The sequence below is a fragment of the Sander vitreus genome, chromosome 9, assembly GCF_031162955.1.
Source record: "Sander vitreus isolate 19-12246 chromosome 9, sanVit1, whole genome shotgun sequence".
In the NCBI taxonomy this organism is placed as follows: Eukaryota; Metazoa; Chordata; class Actinopteri; order Perciformes; family Percidae; genus Sander; species Sander vitreus.
This window is the reverse complement of record NC_135863.1, coordinates 25,049,237-25,074,135: the sequence shown is the minus strand read 5'-3', so window position 1 is coordinate 25,074,135 and position 24,899 is coordinate 25,049,237. Positions and strand designations below refer to the sequence as shown.

General features: G+C 42.4%; 1 protein-coding gene across 1 annotated transcript in view; it reads left to right on the top strand.

The window, feature by feature from the left end:
- Positions 1-24,899, top strand: part of slc1a7b (solute carrier family 1 member 7b) — a 121,131-nt gene that overhangs the window by 42,367 nt on the left and 53,865 nt on the right. Inside the window, exon 2 of the mRNA XM_078259463.1 lies at positions 7,322-7,401. Within this exon, the coding sequence (XP_078115589.1) occupies positions 7,322-7,401 (80 nt within the window). The remainder of the gene's footprint in view (positions 1-7,321; positions 7,402-24,899) is intronic.

Below are 24,899 nucleotides of genomic sequence, written 5' to 3'. Positions count from 1 at the left end.
TTACTGATGGTAGCCTTTGTTACTTTGGTCCCAGCTCTCTGCAGGTCATTCACTAGGTTCCCCTGTGTGGTTCTGGGATTTTTGCTCACCGTTCTTGTGATCATTTTGACCCCACGGGGTGAGATCTTGCGTGGAGCCCCAGATCGAGGGAGATTATTAGTGGTCTTATATGTCTTCCATTTTCTTATAATTTCTCCCACAGTTGATTTCTTCACACCAAGCTGCTTACCTATTGCAGATTCAGTCTTCCCAGCCTGGTGCAGGTCTACAATTTTGTTTCTGGTGTCGTTTGACAGCTCTTTGGTCTTGGCCATAGTGGAGTTTGGAGTGTGACTGTTTGAGGTTGTGGACAGGTGTCTTTTATACTGATAACAAGTTCAAACAGGTGCCATTAATACAGGTAACGAGTGGAGGACAGAGGAGCCTCCTAAAGAAGAAGTTACAGGTCTGTGAGAGCCAGAAATCTTGCTTGTTTGTAGGTGCTTGCTTGTTTTGTCTTTCATAGTTGAAGTGCACATATGATGAAAATTACAGGCCTCTCTCATCTTTTTAAGTGGGAGAACTTGCACAATTGGTGGCTGACTAAATACTTTTTTGCCCCACTGTATGTCGCACCAGAACTCTTGCAATTTGGGACATGAAGCGTAGCTATGAAGTAAGGTAGCGTCCATGCATTCACATTTCTCACAGAGGGGTGACACTTCTGGAAATATTTCATGCAATTTTGCTTTAGAATAGTGAAGTCTGTGAAGAATTTTAAACTGTATTAAGCAGTGTTGAGCATTAATGGAGCAGTCATGGATATAGTCCAAGCTCCCCTCCCAAACATTTGGTAGTACACCTAGTTCCTTTTCCCATTCTTCTTTTAAACGGTCCATATCTGGAAGACACATGCCTTGTAAAGTCTCATATATTTGAGAAATTATGTAACGTGACTTAGCAAACAGTTGTAAGCAGGTCTCTAACTTATCTGGCTTTGTATTGTCGAAATTGGGAAGATGAGCTCTGACATAGTCTCTAATCTGAAGATATCTGCAAAAAATATTCTTAGGCAGGTTATGTTTCTCCTGAAGTTGTTGGAAAGATGCAAACGTCGCTCCCACGTATAGGTCGCCAACATTCCCAATCCCCATTGGCTTCCAGAGATTAAAGGTCCCATCCAGGGTGGAGGGGGTAAAGGAGGGATTTGCTGCAATAGGTAGCAAAAATGACAACGTACTGAGCTTGAAATGCTTTCTCAGTTGTTTCCATATCCTTATTGTGTCATAAATGATAGGATTATGCTTAAAGCATGTTCTGTTGAGTGGCACAGGTGACAATATAACTGCCCTGATAGAATATGGCAGACAGTCCTCACGTTCCATCTCTAGCCCATCATATGGCGACTGGGTGTCATCTAACCAATGAGCAACAATAATACAATATAAAGTTAGGGAGTGCAAGCCCCCCATTGGCCCTGTGCTTGCAGAGATGGTCCTTTTTAATTCTGTGAGATTTATAATTCCATATGAAGGGAAGAATGACAGCGTCCAGTTTCCTGAAAAAGGATTTAACGAGGTATATAGGTAGATTTTGGAAAAGATAAAGAATTTGAGGCAGAAAAAAACATTTTAATGGCATTGATCCTACCCATCAAAGAAATTGGGAGTGTTTTCCAGAATTGGATATTCCATTGAAGCTTGTCTAACAAGATAGGGAAGTTAGCTTTATAAAGACCACAGAACTTCTTGGTGACCACTATCCCCAGGTAAGTTAGGTTGTCTGATGTGACTCGGAAGGGAAACTGACTGAGCCATTCTCGATCTTCAACTTGTATTGGTAGTAGCTTACTTTTGTTCCAGTTTATTTTGTACCCAGAGAAAGTGCCAAATAGATGAAATACCTTTAGAATTGTTGGAATTGTTAGCTGTGGTTGGGTACAATATAGCAAAATATCATCTGCGTACAGGGAAATTTTATTCACCGTATATTCTGTATTATAGCCATGAATCTCGGTATATGATCGAATAGTTTCGGCAAGGGGCTCTAAGGCTAGAGCAAACAATAGCGGACTAAGTAGGCATCCTTACCTTGTACCCCTACCAAGCTGAAATTGGGTAGGAAGAGTTTGATTTGTAAGTATCCTAGCTCAGGGGCTATTGTACAATAACATAGTCCAGGACACAAACTTCTCTCCAAAATTAAGTTTTTGCAAAACTGCAAATAAGTATGGCCATTCGACCCGGTCGAATGCCTTTTCGGCATCCAGACTGAGGATAATCAGGTCTTGTTTGGGAAGTCTAGGAGAGTGCATGATATTAAAAAGACGTCTAAAATTAGAGAGTTCCTGTTGGGGATAAACCCAGTTTGATCAGGGTGAACCAACTTTCCCATAAAGGCATTGAGTCTTCTGGCCATTGTCTGTGCCAGAATTTTTTGATCTGTATTTAATAATGATATTGGCCTATATGAGCCCACTTCTTCTAAATTGTTCCCTTTTTTGGGAAGTAGAGTGATAGTGGCTTCAGTCAGAGTCTGAGGCAGTATGCCATTCTCATATGACCGGGAATATAATTTACATAAATAGGGAGCAAGTAGTCCCCCGAACTTCTTGTATATCTCATTACTTAACCCATCGGAGCCTGGGCTTTTGCCATTCTTCAACGAACCAATGGTCGCTAGCAACTCTTCACAAGTGATGTCTGCATCTAAAGCGCTGCGATCCTCTTGACTTAACGTTGGGAGTTCACATTCGTCTAAGAACGACTGCATTGCTTCTGGTGAAACATTTAATTCAGATGTATATAATGCCTCATAGAACTGTCTAAATCTATCATTAATGTCTTTAGGAGACACAAGGATATTACCTGTTCTTGATTTAATTCGGTGGATGGTCCTGTCATTCTCAATTTTCCGCAGTTGCCTCGCTAATAGTTTATGTGGTTTGTCACCAAATTCAAAGTATTTCTGTTTTGTAAACATAAAGGCTCTGGAAATTTTACTTGATAATATTTCATTAAGTTTGTATTTAAGTGCTGAGATTTTAGTGTGCTTATCTAAAGAAGGTTGATGGGCATTTTCCAAATCTAACTGAGTTCCAGTTGTTTTGCTTTGTTATGCTTTTTAAGGGAGGCCTGGAAAGAAATAACACATCCTCTCAAATAAGCCTTGAAAGCTTCCCACAATAGTGTAGGAGAGCAATCATTTTTATCATTGGTTTAAAAAAAAAATTGAATATGTAATTCTAAATATTCACAAAACGTCACATCTGAGATAAGTTGAGGGTTAAATCTCCAGTTTCTCTGGGTTGAAGTATTATCGCAGAGTTTCAGTGAAAATGATACCGGGCTGTGGTCCAAAATAATAATGTTGTGGTATTTGGCATTATAAAAGAATGGCAGTAACTTGCCATCAACTAAAAAATTATCTATCCTAGTGTAGACATTATGTACTTTGGAGTGAAAGGAATACTCTCTGCCGGAGGCATTGTAAATCCGACATACATCAAATAGGTTCATATTGGTCAATATATATATTTATATATATATATATTTCAAAAGGTTGCCTGCCTTAGACGGCTCCACTCTCAGTGTAGAAGACCTATCCAGATAAGTATCCAAAACTAAGTTCAAATCACACCCAATGATTAGGTTGGTATTGGAGATGTCTGGAATTACACTAAGAAACTTCCTAAAGAATTCAGGGTCGTCGCAATTTGGACCTTATATATTCAGCAAAGTTATTGGTGTAGAAAGGATTTCCCCCACAACGATGACATACCTCCCATCCCTGTCTGCTATTGTGGAGAGGTGTTTAAAGGAAACTCCTCTGCGGATCAGAATGGCTGCTCCTCTAGCCTTTACTGAAAAAATTGAGTGATATATCTGCTGTATCCACCTACACCTGAGTTTGAAAATAATGTCAGCTTGCAGGGATTTAAGATGGACACTTTGCCTCTCTTGACTGGTTCGTTAATACCGTTTACGTTCCATGAGCAAAAAGTTATATCATCCCTCCTCATCTCTTTCTGTGTGTTGTTATACAATATGTAGGCTGTTTACAGACAGTTATTCTTGACCTCCTTTTTCCCTCTGTCAGGTATAAGTAGCCATAAGTTGAATGACACTCCACCCACCCCACCCTCCCATCCCCCTCCCATCCCCATCCCATCCCCCTCCCACCCTAAATACAACGTACAGAGAAAAACATAACATTATCGATTTAACCAATTACATGTAGTCAGATCCCTCTAAACGGAGAATGAACTCCAACTCTACCAACCAACTGGTTGAACTCTTGATCTAGATGTATCCAACTAGTAGTCCTACAATAAGTATAGAACTCTCAACCAACCAACTATCTCAAAAAATAGAATATGTATCCTCATCATGTAAACTGTGAGGAAATACCAACTCCAAGATTTTAGTAATCCTTTTGGAAATGAACAAGAGATTACAGAGCCTGTTCGAGCAAAGGGAAGGCCATTTTTTCCTGTTCATTCAGGAAACATGTAGTCCAGAAAATATAATCAACATTACCAATTTAAATGTGTTCCAGCAGGAGGGCCTAGGTTAACAAAATACTTACTTTAAAAGTGAAAGGAAAGCACCAAGGCAGACAGATAGCCCTGAGGTAGACTAGAGTAAACAAATAAATAAATAATTGGCCCTATCCCTAAATATAGTCACTAGTTATTCCAAATTATGCCAGTATTGTAGTAGGCCTATTCCCTTAAATGTAGTGTTTACATGAGAGTGATTATGGATGACTCTTCACACTATTAGCCTCTCCTCATCAGTTTGTCTAGTGTTATGTATTACCTGCGGCCTCTTACACAAATGTGCCAATCTGGTCCATGAGATGAATGATTGTCTCATAGTTATTAATCATTGCCTTGTCCGAAGTGTCGTTCAGCATACAGCCGGGCCTCCTCCGGGTCCGTGAATGTGGTCTCATTCCCGTTGTGTGTCACTCGTAGCTTGGCTGGGTATAAGAGTCTGAATTTAACTCCAGGCTTGTTCCGCAGAAAATTCCTGACTGGAGTAAAAGCTGCTCGGCGTTTAACTAAGGCGGACGGGAAGTCCCTAAAATCTGAATCCGCTGTCCTTCATATGTGAGGCCTTTGGACTTCATAACCCTCTGCATGATGTCCTCAAACACATGGCAATAGTGTACCCTTAGGATCAAATGTCGTGGTGGTTCGCCATCAACGGGGCGCACCCGCAGAGCCCTGTGTGCTCGGTCTATCACTGGTGTTTCATCCAGGTTTAAGACATCTGCCAGAAGTTGTGCTACAAAGTCAACCCCTTCTTTAACTCCAGCAATTCTTAAATTCTGACGCTTCGACCGACCCTCCAGGTCTATAAACTTGTCCGAAAGTTGTTCTACCTGGCCATGTAATTGCTTCACCTTAGCTTCAAGTTCCACAACGATATCCGAGGTAGTGCTAGCCGACTCCCCTAAACGTTTCAGTGTCTCGCTTTGGGAGTCCATGCGGACATTTAGTGCAAGAAATGTAGAGTCACTTTCTGATTTCAGAGCGGCTAATTCGCCTCTCAAAGTTGTACTTCAGCAATCCTTTCATTGATTTTGTTACATATGTCAGACTTAGCTTGCGACAATTCCGCTTGTAAGGAGGCTATGGCGGCCAATACCGCTTGGCTGTCTGCACTCTGCACCCCCATTTCCGGCCTCTCCTTCCCACTCTGGTTCGGGGCTACAGATGGGCCTCCATCATCACTGGACTTGGCTTTCGAATTCCCTCTTTGTTTCGACATTCTAAACTACAGGTCCTAAATTACAGGTGGTATGGGCGTTTTAGGTACAAAATATCCTTAGTATTTAGTTTAAATTGGCATAGGTTCAGTTTAACATGTAGTTTTAATATGAAATCTGTAGGAGCTACAGCCAGGCGCGTCCTATCTCCTCATTGCTCAGCAGCGCCCCCCCGCTCTGTTTTGAAACGAAGGTTACGTTATTGTAACCCTAGTTCTTTAAGCACAGGCAGAGCCCTCTACTGGACTCTATGGGTAATACTCTCCTCCAATCCTGAGTATGCATTCCCCCACTGAACTTTGCATTAACATAGCCGGCCTGTGTCTACCTGAAAATGTGCGGACAGCACAGTATATAAAATAAAATGTGGAGGTTGGGAGGAGAGGGGGACGTTTATTTACTCTTTGAGAAATATAATTGTTTTAATCAATGGAAGCACATGAGCCGCAAGGCCGTCATCGACGGAGGGTAAGCTGGAATAAGATGCCTCCATGTTACCCTGCACACTGAGAAAACCCTTCAGATCTGCAACTGTGGTTCTTGTCTTCAGTGGCTGCTGCCAGGATGCCTCAACACACAGCCAGAAGTCTGGGAGAGGCCGATTTCGGTGGGCGAGCCGGGCCATAGAAACCACTGCGGACACAGCTCACTGGCCCCCGGCAGGGGCAGCAATAGCCCAACATGGCTTGCCACAATTGTCATCACTGCCGCAAAGGCCCTGCAGACAAAAGTGAACTCCTGCAGGATACCGGACACTGATGAGATGCTGTCATCATCATCGTCCTCATCTGAAAACAAAGCCGCTGACTTGGTGGTGACGACCACAGGCAGCTGGGGGTGTCCTCGACTGGAGCGATGGTCTCGACAACGATCTCGAACTCGACACCTACTCACAACACAGTGAAGTATCACGTTGAAGCTTCAGAAGTGATTTGGCCGCTGTTAGAGTCTGAACATAGGCAGCTTTCAGCCAATCTCGCAGGCCGGTGGCTGCTGCACATCGCTATCTACATTTCACTGCAATGCACTCGAAGCAGTAAACACTGATGAGGTTCTTGAAGCGGCGACTCCATCCTTGGAGGAAAAAGATCAGTGAGCAAATCACGGTGTGCTGCTTTATATACTGTGGAGGGCTGAGCCTGTGTGAGATAGAACTCAGTAGCTGTACAGTATGTGTGTATTGTCCCTGAGAGAAAGCAGTAGAGGCATTAATCCTTATCCTTGACAAATCTCACAAATATGCACATAAAGCCTGTCGTTTTAATGGCCAAAATATGAAGGAAAATAGTCCAGTAGCTTATTTAAGACTTCCCCTTCAAGACATGATATATCCATTCTCATTTCATTATGAAGTCACGGGTCATTTTTAATCATTAATTTGTTGATAGAAAAAAATGAATTCTTCACTCTTCCTTTCCTCTTTAGGACGTTGCAGTGAGAGAGCTCTCCTAACAATGTGTTGTTCCTGTTCATTTGGAATAACATCAATTTCCTTTTCAATAGCTATCTAATGCTTGTCCTAAAATTACCTGTGACTACAATTTCTTATTTCTTCTCATCCTGACAGGAGGTGAAGTACTTCCAGTTTCCTGGAGAGCTGCTAATGAGGATGCTGAAGATGCTGATTCTCCCGCTTGTCGTGTCCAGGTACTGACGTCTCCTTTGCTTCATTAAAATCCTCACATCCTCAACCCATTGGCTATCTAGTTATGATACTGTAAGTGTATATTCATATACTGTAGGTTCACGGCAGGCTGGAGTGGAAATAGTATGGTTAGGGATAAGGAAGTGCAATGAAAAGCTCACTTCACAGTGTGACGGGCGTGACCTATTGAAGTTTTTACTTTTTGGGCCATTTATTATAGCGTCTTTTTGCGAGTAACTAACTTGAGTAAAATTTAAAAAAATTTAAGAGTACACAAATGTTGAAATTACTAAAAATGCCCATCCCCCCTAGTAGCCATGATAAACTAGCGCAATCTTAAAGGGGTGATAGAATGATTATATAGGGTATTTCACACTGTTATTTAAGGTCTCCCAATAGGGTATGTAACATTGATTGGGCTGTCCCGGGTGCTATTCTTTGGGCCCTCTCTATTTGGAACGACAGCTTTTCTTCCAAATATGTTCATGTATATTTAGATGAGCTGATTGGCTGAGCGAACCACATACACATACACTGGAGACGAGACAGCAGGTCTCATATTTCAGACACTGCAACGTTATACATTGTTTTGTTTGCTATTTCGTTATTAAATTCACTTCTGAGACTTTTTTATGCGAGAAATCAACTATATAAAGCTCAAATATGGGCCGTTTTACGAAAATGTATGGCTAATTGCAAATTTGGTAAGACGTGTCTGACTTCCGGAGCTCCACACAGTCTGACGATAAGCGGAAGCCTGCTGGGCTCCATACCCAGGGGAAAGTCATCGCTTCTGGGTTACTGGACTAACTATCGTATATTTACAGTTTGAATTTTGTCATGGCATGTATATCACAGCTACCCTAAGGTCTTACAAAGCTAACACTTTTGTCCGATTTCAATTTAAGGCATTTTTATGAATTTGAAGGGTCTCCTTAGGAGGAGCTGCTAGCTAGGCTATGTGTCCCATTTAATCCTATGGGAAGAGATCACTGCTACACTTTTGGCATAACTATAGTATATTTCCACTTTGAATTTCGTCACGGTATGTATATCACAGCTACCCTAAGGTCTTACAAAGCTTAGCTAACACTTTTGTCCGATGTCAATTTAATGCATTTTTGTGAATTTCAGAGGTCTCGTTAGGAGGAGGCAAGCTAGCTCTCATTGATTGAGCTCGATCCAGCTCACTCGCGGACAAGAGGCGTTTATTTCCCCTATCGTTTAAATAACTCAACACACATATCCATTATAAGATTAACTGGAACCTGTGGTAAGAGATTGCGGGCGTAACAAGCTCGCTGACCGCGCTCTCATTCACACACACCGGCCATTTAGCAGGAAGAGGGGAGCTGCAGGCCCTGGAGCTCTGTCAGGGCAGCGGCGTTTGGTAGTCAAGTAACCCAGAAACGGTGACTTTGTGCGGGTATGGAGCACCGCTGGCTGCCGGCCGTGATGGAGCTACATCTAGCTCACAGCGGGCCGGGGTCTATGAAGGAGGATAGGCCGGGTGGCGAGGCAGCAACCCAAGCAGCACCGGCCGCTGAATTCCGACACACAGTCGGACAAAATTTGCAATTAGCCATCAATTTTCGTAAAACAGCCCATATTTGACCTCTACATAGTTGATTTCTCGCAAAAAAAAGTCTCAGAAGTGAATTTAGTGATAAAATAGCAGATGAACAAGTATAACATTTCTGAGATCTGCGCGACCTATTCAGAAGACTACCTTATCTCAGATCAGTGGTGTAGTCTATGTAAATGTTGGGGCGTGACAAAGATAGAGACTAGAGCCAAATAAGGAGGAGCCACCGAGTTGACGTCAACTATTAGCTTCGTTGAGATTTGCCCGTTTTCAGAGGCAGTTACAAATTGTGAGATTTGCAGAGGAAAGGGACGTCAATGGGATTTTGAGGTTCTATGTATGTCCTATTTACAAACTTTCAAACTGTCGTTATTCAACTATGACAAGGTAAAATCGGTTTTGCATTCTATCACCCCTTTAAACCTAAGACAACTAAAACACTCATAAAGGTTGTTTGTTGTTAAAAAAGCAATGTGTTTGAATCTGCATGTACATTTTGTTGTTTTTAAATTAAGAAATGCTGTTAAATTAGACCTACGTGAATACTGGTAAAGTAGGTCACTGCAGGGGAATGGGCAACATTTTTAACTGATAGATATCATCATGAAACTTCCCCAGTCCCCAGACTTACAATAAGACAATAATTTTTTGTATAACAAGTTTTCAGAAATATTATGTTTAAATATGCAAATGAGGCATTCATTTATTAAATATGTGCTCATTTGCATAAATGTCCAGAAAAGAAATGTGAGCATTGGATAAAGCCAGGTTCAAAATTCTTGTTTCATTTTGTTGACAAACGTTTTAGCGACAGACGGGGCTGTCCTGAACAAACCCGCCATTTTTAAATAGTTTAGCCAGCTGTGTTTTTTGCTGCCTCCAGCATCTTTTGAAACAAAATTTGTCTTCTGGCTGTGGCAACAGCCATATGCCGAAAATCTAAAACCACACACCTCCGACGTTCTGTGTGTGTGTCGCGTTAGGTCACAGCAGTTTCCTGCGGCGTCGCTATGATGACCAGCCATGCTCGTCTCACGCATGAGGTGGTACTAAATCTGCAATGGAAAAAGGAGGACATGGCACCGCGGCCGAGTCGAGCCGAGCCGAGTAGAGCTGGTACTAGCAGTGAGTAAGCCCCATAAGTGCTACTGAAGTGGAGATTTCTGGCTCAGTCTGAGAAATCATTCTTTTTGATTTCTTTCTGTTTTTTTTCATCAGTCATTTTGAGAACACAGGCTTTAAAGATGTGTATTTTAAATTACATGAAACTTCCCCAGTTGATGATTTACATAAAGACAATTATTTTTTGTACTGAAAGTTTTCTGATATTGTTTAAATATTCAAGTGATGCTAACGTTTGGTTAATGTAGGAGAAATCTACAGACACAAATAAACGAAGTGCAGTAATAAAACTTTAAATTGTTTTTTTCCCCACTAGTCTGAAAGTTATGTATGCAAAATAATCCAAAAACTCATAATTGAAAAATTGTGTTTTTGCCTGTAGTGTTTCACCTCAAGCGTAATCATTTTTTTAACTATACATGTATTTACTTCTTTTTTTTAAATCCACATTGAGCTCATCATAAGCAATTATGAGATAATAAAATATAGGGTCTGTGACTATGACATCACTTTTTTGGGGCTTGGCAAACCACATCAACAATACATACCACTCATACCAATATGAGTTTGTCAGATTGTCAACTGCGGTGTCAACGGTTGTCCCCGCCAGGTGTGGCAAACGGCTTGCTTGATGCCCTGGAGATAGGAGCACAATCATATAAAGCCTTCAAGCATGAATGTCTTGAAACAACTGGGGATGGGGACTCAAGTCTGAGACTCGGACTTGAGTCGCACTTAAGTCACACAAACAGCTGACTTCAGACTTGACTTGCGACTCGACCCAAAAGACTTCAGACTTGACTCGGACTCGAGCTTCGAGACTCATCAACAACCTGTTTTCATACAATTATTGCTTTTTAAATCTAATGTATTCATGTATTTCTATTTTCTTTTATTGGAGCATATACGTTGGGGAAACGTATGACGAGCTGCATGTCCCCTGCCCTTTGCCATAATGTGCAACATAACGCATGCACTATGCCTTATGTGCGCGCACTCACATATCAAAAAATGCATTGACGATGGCGACACCAAGTCCTCCCGGAGTTGTGCCTTTTGTCATTAGTTTTGCTTTCAATAACTCTGTAAACAGTGGCAGTAAGCAAGGCTACATGCAAGGTGTGTGGCATCAAGATAAATGATGCCGGATCAACAACGTCGAACTTCATCAGGCATCTCATAAGGCACCCAGATAGGTCAGTCACTTGCTATGTGAAAGAGACGTTACATTTAGCATATATCGTCACAGGTAACAAGCTAACCATCGCAAAGTGTTGTGCTAATGCTGGGAACAGGCAAATTGTATCTTTATAGTTTAGTTAGTAGTTCTTGAGGTTGAGACATCCATGGCGCACAGGAGGCGGGACGCACGGATCCATCTCCCCACCCCGGTCCATCAAACACTGGGCCGTCTTGACTGTCTTAATTCTGCACATATTTCTGTTACTGTTACTATTTCATTATTTCATCCATGCGTGGCGCAGCAGATCCGTGCGCACTGTCACCTGCCATGGAGACGCTGGCCTCACTGACCTCTCCTCCTCTGAGTCGGATCTCCCTCGTGCTGGACTCAGTTTCACTGAGCGTACTAACACTTAGAAAATAAATGGCATTACATCAGTGAGTTCAAACTGCATATTGTGCGTAATTTGGACTGACACTGAGATGCATGTTGTTCTGTAACTGGTGTGGCGCTGCCACTATTCTCTTGATTCCACTTTGAAATTTTTTTTAGTGAAAGAGACGTTACATTTAGCATATATCGTCACAGGTAGCAAACTAACCATCGCAAAGTGTTGTGCTAATGCTGGGAACAGGCAAATTGTATCTTTATAGTTGTATCCATATGCTGTAACAGACTTAGGTTAATATTTCACCAGGTCCGAAGGCTAGAGGGATGTGTTAAGTAGGCCCCATAAAGTTATACTACAACTGATTTTGATACTGTACTGTATTAGGGATGCACCGATCCACATTTTTTTCACTTCCGATCCCGATACCTGAATTAGGATATCGGCCGATACCGATACTATTCCGATACCAGAGTTTGCTTTAATATTATTATTATCATTATTGTTGATTTTGTATGATGCTGAAATAAACTCCTCAACAGGCAAGTATATGTACGTATGTATGCATGTATGTCCCAAAAGGCAACTTGAGGTAAGTACAAGGTCAGAAAAGGAAGTCAGAAAAACAGGAAAAACCCCATTCTGAAAACAAATATGCAACTGTAAAGGTTTCAAATTGATTGTCATGTCAATATTTATTACATTCCCAAAATGTCAAATACTTGAGTCTTGAAATATAAGAAAAGTGCAAGTGTAAACATCTTACACACACACTATCAGTAAAACAGTGTGCATCTGAACAGCACAAATCAAGTACACTGGCTCTTGTAGCATCAACAAATCAAGGTTTTACAATGTCAAATATCTGAAATATAAGAAAAGTGCAATAACTGTAAACATCTTACACACACACACTTTTACACACACACACACACACACACACACACACACACACACACACACACACACACACACACACACACTATCAATAAAACAGTGTGCATCTGAACAGCACAAATCAAGTACAGTAGGAGGTTTGGCACTGAAGATGACCTGGATTAAGCTTAACGCCAGAGTCTAACTATTCTTCAAAAGAAAACAATAAAAAGTAAATGACTCCTCAAAAAGTTAACACTGAGGGAGTGATGTAGTGTTCAACAAATCTCACTTAAACATTGGCAGGTTCTTTTTGAGGAATATGAGCATTCTGCTCTCTCTGCTGTCAGACGATTCCTCTTTTCATCCACGATATTGGATGCCGTGCTAAACAGTCTTTCACTTTCCACACTGGTTGAAGGGGCACTCTGGAACTTTACCGCAACAGCAGCAAGGACAGGAAAGCGAGCATGGTTGTTCCAGTACTGGAAAGGGCTGTCTTTCTCGCCCATCATTGGTTCTTTCAAATACATTTGCATTTGGATAACCGCTGCCTGGGTACCTCCTGCAGGTTCATCATGCTCCTCCAGAATTCTGTCGTACAGGCTGCTGAAGCTGCTCTTACTTGTGCTTGTAGGAGAACCAGTACTTGGACCAGCTTCCATGCGAGCAACCTTTTCTGCTGGTTCTGCCTCCGTTGCCCCTGCTTCATCAGCTGATGCCCTGAGCAGTGCTTGCTCCATCTTCTCAAGCTCTTGTGTCAGGGGAGCCTTCGCCCTCCTGGCAGTTTCTTGGCAGCCTTTGCCTTCCTGGCAGCACCCATAAAGAATCTGACACAAAAATGAAATAGGTTGAGTACAACTTATTTGTTGCTGCTGCAAGAACCCAGCCTGCATGCATGTACACAGCCACACCGACACACACAGAGAAACACACACCTCCCCCCTTATCCAATTCATTGTAGGCCACATTAACAATCAATCAACATGTAGTTTTCGTTTAGCAGGATTTAACTTTTTCAGTTTAAAACTTAGCCAACATTAATAAATAGGGCATTAATAAAAAGATAACTCACCTATCCTTGTATCGAGCGTCCACTAAAGTGGCAACAGCGTAGAGGGGTTCACTTTCGATGCTGCTGAATCGCCTGCTGACAGCTTGGAGGAGCGTGCTTTTCATTGTTTTGATGCCGCTGTCAGTACTGTTCTCCTCGTCGAGCAGGCGTGTTAAAAGGGTGACGGCTGGGATTACATCGGCTGCAGTGGAAGTCGCTGAGCTGATTTTCCTGGTTAACTCCTCGAAGGGCTCCAGCATCGTTACTGTTTTTTTCCAGCAAACCCCACTTGTTGGCTGACAGTGTTGCCGGCAAGTTGTGGTCGGCAGCATATGCACAGAGAGGTCGCTTCTCTTTCAGAAGGCTTTTGATCATATAGAAGGAGCTGTTCCATCTTGTTTGAACATCTTGAACAAGACGAGTTGGGGTTGTCGTGGTTCCCACACCTTGCATTTCATGCTGCAGGTCTTCCAAGCGAGACTGTGCAAGTTGTGAATGCTTGAAATGTGCTACAATCTTCCTGCTGTTTGCTAATGCATCACTAACGCTGCGTTGTGACATTAGTCCCTCGTGCACGAGCTGCAGTGAGTGAGCAAAACAGCCCAAATTAGGAACTGCCAAGTCTTCCATCGCAGCCTTCACGTGCATTGTCCTGTAGAATGGCATGCACTTTTTCCAGAGGGATCTCCCAGTGATTTAACATCTCTGTAATGGAGGCTGCGATTGTAGCTCGGTTGTGTGAACCCCTACACTTTTTTACCTGAAGCACCGCACTACAGAGGCCATGTGTATCTGAGTCAACCCAGTGCACTGTGAGGCTTATCAGCAACATTGGGCAGACATCTGAAGTCCAAATATCTGTGATAAAGCTCAGGGCTGGAACTCCTTTTAACTTCTCAGCTAACTTGGTTGACACTCGGCTGTATAGTTCAGGTAGCGCAGTCTCTGATACATATCTCCTGGATGGTAAACTATACCGTGGCTGCAAGTGTTCAATCAGGCTGCGAAATCCAGCGTTTTCCACCACTGATAACGGTTGGTCATCGAGTACGATGAAGTTGAGCAACTTCTCGGTGATCCCTTTAGCCTTTATGTTGTCTGCCTTGAGTTTACCTTGCTTCTGGAATGACTCCAGAAGTGATTCCTGACGGCTCCCGTTGTCTTTCGGCGCCCTGGCTAAAAAATCCTTGTGCTCTTTAACGTGGTGCTTTTTTAAATGTTTAATTGCGTTTGTTGTGGTGTACGACGCAAGGGAGCTTCCGCCTCTCTGAATTACGGCATTGCAAACATTGCATTTTGCTGTCTTTCTCTGCGGTGTTTCCAGTGTGAAGTATTTCCACACAGTGGACATGTTGGCTAGCCACAATGCTGCTCAATGCTATCCTGCTAGCTGGCTGCAAACTGCGGAATGGATTTCCTGAGCGGGGGCGTGTCTCAAAACTCTGTGTCTCATTGAGCCGCGCCTCCGTTCAGAAAAATCCATTACACAGTTTGCAGCCAGCTAGCAGACTAGCCGGCGGGAATCACTTTTGGAGTCATTTCAGCAGACAACGTTCAGAGTGAATGCTCTGACAACGTTAAAGCGCAGACATGGCTCATGGATATCGGATATCTGGTTGGATCGGGAAAATCCGATATGTGAATTATGCTGGTATCGGTCCCGATACCGGATCGGATCAGCCCCATCCCTATACTGTATGAATGGTAGCTACAGGACATGCTTTGAATTTATAAGATTTAACAATACAGTGTTATGCACAGATAAGATGGCCAGAGACTTGAGACTTGACTTGGACTTGTGGCAAAAGACTTGAGACTTGACTTGAACTTGCCCCTCAAAGACTCGAGACTTGACTTGGACTCGAGCTCAAAGACTTGTGACTCGACTTGGACTTCCAAAAAATGACTTGTGAACATCTCTGTGCCAACTACACAAGCCATGACAAAGAATAAGTTAATAACATTCCTAGAGATCCAAGAGAAACTGTGCAGCAAAGGGCCAGGCAAGGAAGTAGTTCTGAAGGCAAATCTGTTTGGCCACATGGTTCTGGTGGCCCAAAGCCGAAAACTAGGCATGAGCGATATATTTGTCTCATTCCCTGGGACCTCTATCATGAGCCCTAGCTAGGGGTGTCACGATTTTGATTTTAAACCAAAAATTGATTCAAATGCGCTTTCGATGTTGACTATTGAAATCAGAAGCAGGATCGGCAATTCCTCCTGTATTTTTTTTTCTCTCCACACCCTCCTACATGCACACGTCCAAAGAAAAAAACATGGGCTGGTAGCATGCAGCTAAAGACACAGGGTAACTCTATCTTAACTGTTCCAGACACCATGGTCACCAATGTCAGAGTCAAAGAAATTATTCCCTTAAGTTAAGCTGTGTGGAAACATTTAACCTTCTGCGTGAGTGAGTTAAGTAAAAAACAACAAAGGTAAAGCAAAAACTCAAACTGTTGCAAAGTACCCCTCTGCTATCTAGTAGTAGAACATGTTTAAAGAGCCGGCTAACCAAACTTTCTTTTGTCTCCCAAGCAGATTTAATTTAGAGTCGTCATTAAGTAACAAAACAATCGGGTCAGTAGGAATTCGACATCCTGTCACATCAGATATTATTGATGTTGTTTTAGTCCAAAACTCATGCACCTGTTCACACTCCCAGACCATGTGCAGGAAAGTTCCAGTTTGTTCAGGTTGGCAGAATGTGCAATAGGGAGTAGGAATGCCTTTAGAGACGTATCTCTTCTGAGGTGTCCAATATGTCCTATGACATATGTTGAAGTGGATCTGCTGGTGATTTGGGTTCTTGGAAATGGTGGGAAATGTTGACCCAAACTGTCTCCCAATTAATTACATTCCCCTCCGGGCTCAGCTCTCGCTCCCATTTCTTTACTATTGGGAGTTCTTTTACGGATACTTGCATCAGTTTAGCATAAATTCTGGACACTAATCCTCTCGCAGGAAAATCAACAAGCCATTTAAGGATTGGGTGGGTCTCAAGACTGTTTTCCCATGGTACTCCATAACATTTTAGGACTGACCTTAAGCGAAGATAAAGGAAAAAGGATGTCCTAGGGATCTCAAAGCTAGTTCTCAGGTCCTCAAAACTCAACATACCTTCCCCATTGAATAACTGGTCTAGAGTATAAATACCTCTGTCACTCCACTGGTTACAAACAAAATGTTTGTTACCAGACATTAAGTGCATGTTGTGCCAAATTGGGGTGCTTAAATGCCACTTATTGGTGTAGCGTAGTTGCTCCTCCATCTGTTTAAAGTTGGTCAATGTGTTAATGTGATAATAGGGCCATAGGCTAGCATACACTTTTTTGGACACACACCTGCAAAGGCAAGGTCTGCAGTTTTAGACTTCCAGTGAGGCTTTGCTCTATTTCTCTCCATGGAACTGCAGATGAGGGGTCTATCCACACTCTGAGGGCCCGTAGCTGAAAAGCTCTGTGGTACACTTTAAGGTTGGGGAGGGCCAGGCCTCCCGTGTTTGTGGTACGTTGCAAGGTAGAGTATTTTAGCCTAGGTTGTTTACTATTCCAAATATACTGCCGGATTACGGTATCAAGTTTCTTTCAGAAATGTATTGGTGGGGGTAATCAATGTACTTAAGAAATTCACTCGAGGAACTATGTTCATTTTAACAACAGCAATCCTGGACCGTAGCGATGCCGGCAGCGCAGACTGATTAGTCAGATCCCTTCTTAATATAGTTTCATAGTTGTCCTGGGCAACTCACTGTAGCGATGCGTGAATGGTGATGCCCAAATATGTAATTTTGCTTTGGGTTGGTATTGTATCACTAATAGCTGATGTCACCTGTTTGTTGTTCAACAGGAGCAGATTAGATTTATTCCAATTGATTTTATAGCCGGAGATTGAGCCAAATTTGTTAAAGATTTTTGGAACAGAGTCTTCAAGGTCAGATATGTACAGTAAAATAGCATCTGCAAATAACGATATTGAGTTGTTATTAGATTTAATCTGGACATTACATATTTTATTTTGCCTTATTGCCTGGGCTAACTGTTCAAGAGAGATTGCAAATAGCATGGGAGAGAGCGGGCATCCCTGTCGCGAGCCCCACACAATGGGGAATGGCTGTGATTGCAGGCCATTGGTTGAGACTATGGCCGTGGGATTCGCATATAAAGTACGTACCATGTCAATGAATTTGGCTCCCAAACCAAGCCTCTCCATTACTTGCCACAAGTAGTTCCATTATAGGCGGTCTGTTGTTGGGAGGTTTTTGGCTTCTTCTATTACATGGAGTAATCTGCATATATTGTCTGCAGCTTGACGCTTTGGTATAAACCCTGATTGGTCAGGGTGGACAAGCTTCTCGATGAAGCATTCTAGGCGTAGTGCCAAGACTTTGGAATAAAGCTTAATATCAGTCCCAATGAGGCTGATGGGCCTGTAATTTGCGCACTCCGTAGGATCCTTGCCCTTTTTGTGTATGACCGAAATTAGTGCAGTGTTGGTTTGTTGATGAAAGGTGCCCCTCTCTATGGCCAAGGTTAAAGTTTGTAAAATGATAGGTCCTAGTGTGTCAAATTACTGTAGTAAGAGTTCTGATGGAATTCCATCCCTTTCTTAGCTGTTAACGCTGATTTGAGTTCCTCTAACGTAATAGGTTGACCCAGTTCTTCTGCCTCCTCTGGGTCAAGAAGAGGCAGGTTTAGCTCTTTCAGGAACTTTTGGCACTGTGTCAGATCCGGATTGCAGGAGGATTCATACAGCTTTGAATAAAAGGATTGGAAAGTGGCATGATCTCTTTAGGATTTGTTGAGATACCTCGGTCCGTGCGGATGCTATTGATAGCAGCTCTTGACTCGCTTTGTTTTAATTTCAGAGCTAGCAGTTTGCTTGGTTTACAACCATTAAAATTGAAATTTTGCCTCACTCTGTGCATTATGATTTCAGCTCTCCTTTTTAGCAAGTCATTTAGCTCTGCTTGATTTGTGACTAGAAGAGTATGTGTAGATTTAGAGAAACAAGTCTTAAGAGATTGCTCTAATGATTTACAACGTTCTTCCAACTCCGCAATCCTTGCCTCTCTCTTTTTTTTCAAATTTGCTGCAAAGGAAGATGTGAAATCTCTAATAAATCCTTTAGTGGCTTGCCAGATGTACGCCGGGTCCGAAACTGAGTCAGTATTGATTGATATGAACTCCGCTAGTTTGGCTCCTGTATCAAAAGCTGTGTTTTGGAGAAGGGAATTATTGAATTGCCACCTTCTATATTTTTCTCCTAACATATCACAATGGAATGTGGTTATCAGTGCATTGTGGTCACACAGGATTGCTGGTTCCATTGCTATTGTGTGGAACATTGCCTTAAGTTCACTGGAGCACAAAAAAATAATCAATGCGGGAGTGGGTGAGGGGTCAGTGTAACACTTATCAGTTCAATTTTCTAAGCACAAACAGACATTTGGAAAAACTGAAAAATGGGTTAAAATATCAAATTTTTCATTTTTTTCCCGCCTTGACAAAATTAAAAAATTGGATCTTTAACGTGTTTTTCCAATTTTCTGTTTTTATTCAGAGGATCAGAAATTTAGAAAATTACAAAATTGCGTCTGGGCTCCAATTATTCAATATTGCAATGATATTCTCTCCCTCATTCCGCCTAGCTACACCCTGTCCCCCACTCGAGCACAGCAGCCAGACCCAGAGCCATAGTCTATCACTCTGGCCAGACCTAAAGACAGAACGAGAATGGACGACGTGTTGGAAGTCGAATATCCAAAAACATTCAGCGTTCACCGAGAGGTGAAACGCTTGTCAATATCCAGCACAGACTTGAATCAAGATCACCTAGTGTCTATATCTATATTTAGTACATTGATCATCCATGTCAATCAGGTCTTCATTTGCCATCTCTGATAAGAGTGATTTTATGGGATAATTAACTCTAGAATTAACTTCTACCCACTTGCACTCTGCTGTATGATTTTGCTTTGACCGGCTCTGTATATATGGTGGTCTGGTAGTGTTTCTTCTGTATGCCTGCAGATTGTCCTGCTGATACAAACAGAGGTAAAATTCTCTGCCGTAGTCCACTCTAAGTTGGTCAAACAACCCATGCCTGAGACATAGGTCACGGTATACCTCATCATGTATTATCAAATAGTTTTTTATGGGCATCACTGAATAACCCATTATCTTACTACTGAAACCATCAGTTGCAAGCACCTCTGTGACCCCAAAGTCTATCAGTTTTTCATTTCAGTCAATATGCAGTTTATGACCTGCATACTCCACATAGTACACATGAGGGTTAATCTGCCTCGCTGTGCCTTCTCTCCTCATTTCAGTGTACACTGGGCTCATCTGTGCAAGTCTGACACTTCTCTCACCTAACCAGAACCCTGCCACTCTCAGTAAACCAGTCGTCATCCTCCGCCCATACACAGGACCACTTGAGGCTGCTGCAGACGCCACAAGTTGACGTGTCCCTTCCCATCCTAGTCTTGCATAATTAAGCCTGTGTATGTTGTGCTCTGTGCAAAACTTATATAATGACAAGATGCTTGCCCCCCTGTTCAGTCCAAAGTTTGTCTGTAAGAAGTTTTGCACTTTCCCGTGCAAGTATAACCTAAATTCGCAACAAGATTCCGAATTATATTCTGGTAATTATCCAGCATCGACATGACTGTCCCGAGTCTTCTTGAATGCCCGCCTAAACACATCCAGACACACCCACGATAATAGCCAACCAATCGTTGGTAACTAGGTGGAATGAGGGAGAGAATATCATTGCAGTATTGAATAATTGGAGCCTAGATGCAATTTTGTAATTTTGTAAATTTCTGATCCTCTGAATAAAAACAGAAAATTGGAAAAACGGGTTAAAGATCAAATTTTTTAATTTGTCCGTTTGTGCTTAGAAAATTCAACTGATAAGCATTACGCTGACCGTGAGGTGACGTGTGGAAAAAAAGGTGTAATCCTTACTAGTAGGATTGTGCATTCTCCATATATCTGTAAGATCGTGGGATTCCACAACTGCATTAAACATGTCCGATATGTGTTTTTGGGCTTTCGTGTGGTTGACCCCTGATCTATCCTGATTCAAGTCCAGTACTGCATTCATGTCTCCCCCTATAATTAATGAGTATTCATTGAGAGAGAGCAATTCATTGGTTAGGCGCGGGAAAAAGCTTTCATCATATGTAGCCAGTGTATATACTGAGACAAAGGCTATTTTCCTACTCCTTATCGTAGTACATATATATGCTATCCTGCCTGAAGAGTCTTTACTACTTTTGTCTATGGTGAGTGTGCATCTCTGTGACAGCAAAACAATGGAGCCCTTGGTTCTGGTGTCGTCACTAGATGCAGCAGCAACTTTGAAATATTTATTTTGAAGACAATTTACATCTCTTTTACGCAAATGTGATTCTTGAATAAGCGCCACGTCTATGTTCTTCCTTCTTAAATAGTCCAGGAATTTAGCTTGTTTGATCGGTCCGTTTAGCCCCCTGATGTTAACAGAAATAATTGAAAGTTCAGCCATTTTCAAAATGTGCGCGTATATATGTCTCAAGTACCCTACCGGAATTCACAGATAAATTTGTAGCAAAGGGTGAGCTGTTAGATCTAAGCACAGTGTGGTGAAAACACAAAAAATAAAATAAATCCCTTAGCCCTCTGCGACCGCAGACCCCCTTCCCTCTCTGTAGGATACGTGGCCGCATCAAACGCAGCTTGCACAAAAACTCCAGCTCAAAACTGCCCCTCCTGTCTAAAGTCACAGGTTAACTGAAACAGGTCTAATGCTTTCCTATGTTAAACATGAACAATATTACAAAAAACCCTTGAAACTAAGTCCCAACCATCTATTAAGTTCTGAAATAAACCGTATGAAAAACAAATCAGCCATGTAGTAGTAATAGAAATAGATCATAAAATGTAGTCTAATCAGATGTTTCTTATAACTCGGCTCCCAAGCTCATACACTATAATTTTGACCAGCTATTATGCTCTGAAATAGATGGAATGTGGGAAACAAACCATGTAATAGTGGTAATATAGATTATAAGATAAGTGTTTATCGTGTTATTAGGCTGTGTAAAGTAAGCAGTCCATGTCCGTCATGCTTTCAGCCTCATCAAAGATCCTTCCAAAGTCAGTTTGCTAAACTTACATGCAGTGTCCTCGGTTAAACTTGCACAGTTTTCCAGATACGCCAATCCACAGTCCTCGGGTCCGTCCCGCTAAGCTTCCCACACCGGAGGCCCACACGCCGCCTTCCGGGCCCGATAAGAAACTCCCGGTCCGGTCGCAAGGCGCTCAGCATGACAGAACTTGTCCGCTCCTCGGGTGCAGTGAATGTGAGCGTTCTCCCTCCGTGGTTCACTCTCAAAGTTGCCATATAAATGAGAACGTTTGGGATGCCTTTTAGCATGCAGCTTATTCTGCTTATTATACGTTGAATGAAAAAAAGAATAGACCTGGGTTTTAATAAAAAATACGGAGATGGGGCGTAGACATTGACATATATATAATGGACCAACAGATCCCGTTGCTCTGGACGGAGACCAGTGAAGGCCATTAGAAGCACTTTTTCCGGTGATGGCTAGCGTTACTGCGCAGCCTCCAACTGAGAGAGCGACGTAAATGTGCCGTGAGCAATGTGTCTGAAAGTTGTAAGTCTTCTGGTAGCTGTGCCAAGAGAAATCTCAATCATTCGAATATTGCAGAGACGGAGAGCGTAGGTATATGTAAGGAGATAACATAGGCACAGGCTAATTATTGCTAACTAAAATGCTAGTTAACATTAGTAATTACACTTAAACAGTTAATGTGAGACGAAACTGCCTGTGCGTTTCTCCTGTACTAAACGGTAATTCCTCTACTATGCGACAGTAAGTCGCGTGGTTATGACACAATCGTTAGCCTATTTTTTAGAAAAACGTCTGTTATGGAGCCATAACGTGAGGTACAAGGTAATGGAGCCTTTTATACATTGTCGTGTTTCTTTAGAAATAAACAATGGACAAATAGAGTCTTTAAACGCTTCAGAAGTAAAGTTATTCGCTGTCAAAGTGGCGCCAAAATGAATGGCAGTCAATGGAATGCTAACGGGAGGTTCGCGGTCCGAGGAGAAGCTTAACTCCTGGGCGTAGAGCTCTAGTCTCGAGCAGCCATGCAGTTCGATGGTCACGTGATCTCCCAGCACTGTGGATTTTTGATTAGCTTTGTGAGTGAGAGACCTGCCTTCAGACCCCTTTCTGTGTTCCAGGACCAAACACTAGTTAGGAGATTATCTATAGATGGTCAGTAATCCAGAGACACCCAAGAGAAAGACGATTTCCAGGGAAGGCATTTTTCAGGGTTTTGAAGGACAGCAGTCCATTACTTTAAGAGGTGATAACCACTAATAAGCTGCCAGTTAGCAAGGTATAGCATATCAAAATATAATCTAGGGATGTGTAGCATTAAAAAAATCACATCTAGAATTTGACCACACAGATGGTACCGATATGTCAAATTTTGGGTCTAATGACTAACCTTTAGGCATTTGTATACACTGAAAAAATCAGATCAGTTCAACTTGGTGCACTCAAATTATCTGGTATGTGGTTTTCTCTCTTTTAACTAAGAGAGAGATAAAATAAGATAAATGTTGTGTCGTGTGTAGACTGTCCCAACCCCCGAGTCACTCAAGGGGTTATCATGCCCTTATTCTTGAGACATGACTCTTTAGTCTAAATAAACACAAATGTAACAGTCTCTTATCCCAAAATGTGTCAAACAACTGTCCAACTGTACTGAATTCCTTAAGGGGCTAAAACAAACTAGTTTTTGTAATGACACGGGATGGGTATTGCTTACCAGTCTCTTGATGTGGTGTGTTGACTACCTCTGATGTTACCGGATATGGCTGCACACTCACTGGATCAGGAGATGGAATACCTGATTCAGAAACTGTGTTCTTCAACACAGGCAGGTCTGCTGGAACATGAGTAGACTCTGAAGACTCTGGAACATCCAACTCTGCATGTCGAGCCAGCATCTGGTCAGCATGCTCTCCAGTGTTCGAAGATTCAACGTTGACTGTGTATGACACAGGACCAGTTTCGGCTGAAACCACGCCCCGGTGTCCACTTCTCTCCTCTCCCATAATCACTTACCAATACCGTGTCACCCACTTTGAATGACCTGGCTTTAGCATGTGTCTGTCGATGAGCACACTGCTCCTTTCGTGCTTTCTCTACTTCTGCTGCAACGCTAGGCTTCAACATGTCGAGTCGAGATCGCAGCTTACGATGCATGGTGGCAGGATGGATGGTGATTCCTTTGTGGTAGTGTTGCGATACATCGGAAATAATGCATGCAGTTGGTGTTGGATTGAAACTGTTCCTTTGGAGCACTTCAATGAATGTTTGAATGTTTTCACAAAACGCTCCACAAGGCATTTCGTGGCGATACATCAGTAAGAATGCATCCAGTCGGTGTTGGATTGAAACTGTTCCTTTGGAGCACTTCAATGAATGCTTGAATGTTTGCACAAAACGTTCCTCAAGGCCTTTCTTGGTGGGTGGAAAGGTGCAGAGCGTATGTGTCCGTTGCTCTTCATGAATGTCTTGAATTCGTTGATGTGAACTGGGGACCATTATCGCTCACTAAGACCTCAGGAAGGCCGTAACGACTGAATAGCCCTCTCAGTACCTGTATGGTCTTGGAAGCTGTGGTAAAACTCATCAGGTGCACTTCAGGCCATTTGGATTGGGCGCCCACGACCACCATGAATAGGGTTGTGTACCGAAACGCGGTGCAATAGCGCACCGGTTCCGACGGTACCCAACGGTAGTAACGAGACCGAATACGAACGAAAAATTTCAGTGCCACATTTCGGTGCCTGACTTTTTTTTCAGAAGCATTACTGCACGGGACGCTACGCTACCGTTAGCTAGTAGCTGGAATAAACACAATGGTTAAAATGCTGACAGCTTATGTTAAGCGCTGTAAAGTGTGATTGTAAAGTGTGTCCAACACCGGGACGTAACAGTCTGCAGGCAGCTGCCATTGTCGGAAAAAACAACACAGACAGTGCGTTTACTTGAAACTCGCCAACCTTGAGGTGCAAGTTATTGTAAAATACCCTTTTCCCATTTGGTGCTTGTTTTTTGTCAATTTACTGGTGAAATCAGTCATTGTTATAAGTTATTGTTATTACATTATTCATCAATCATTTAACTTTGACCATATGGCCTTAGCATTAAACTAGCCGTTCTTTAATGTCGCCAATTGTCGCTTTTTGTTGCCT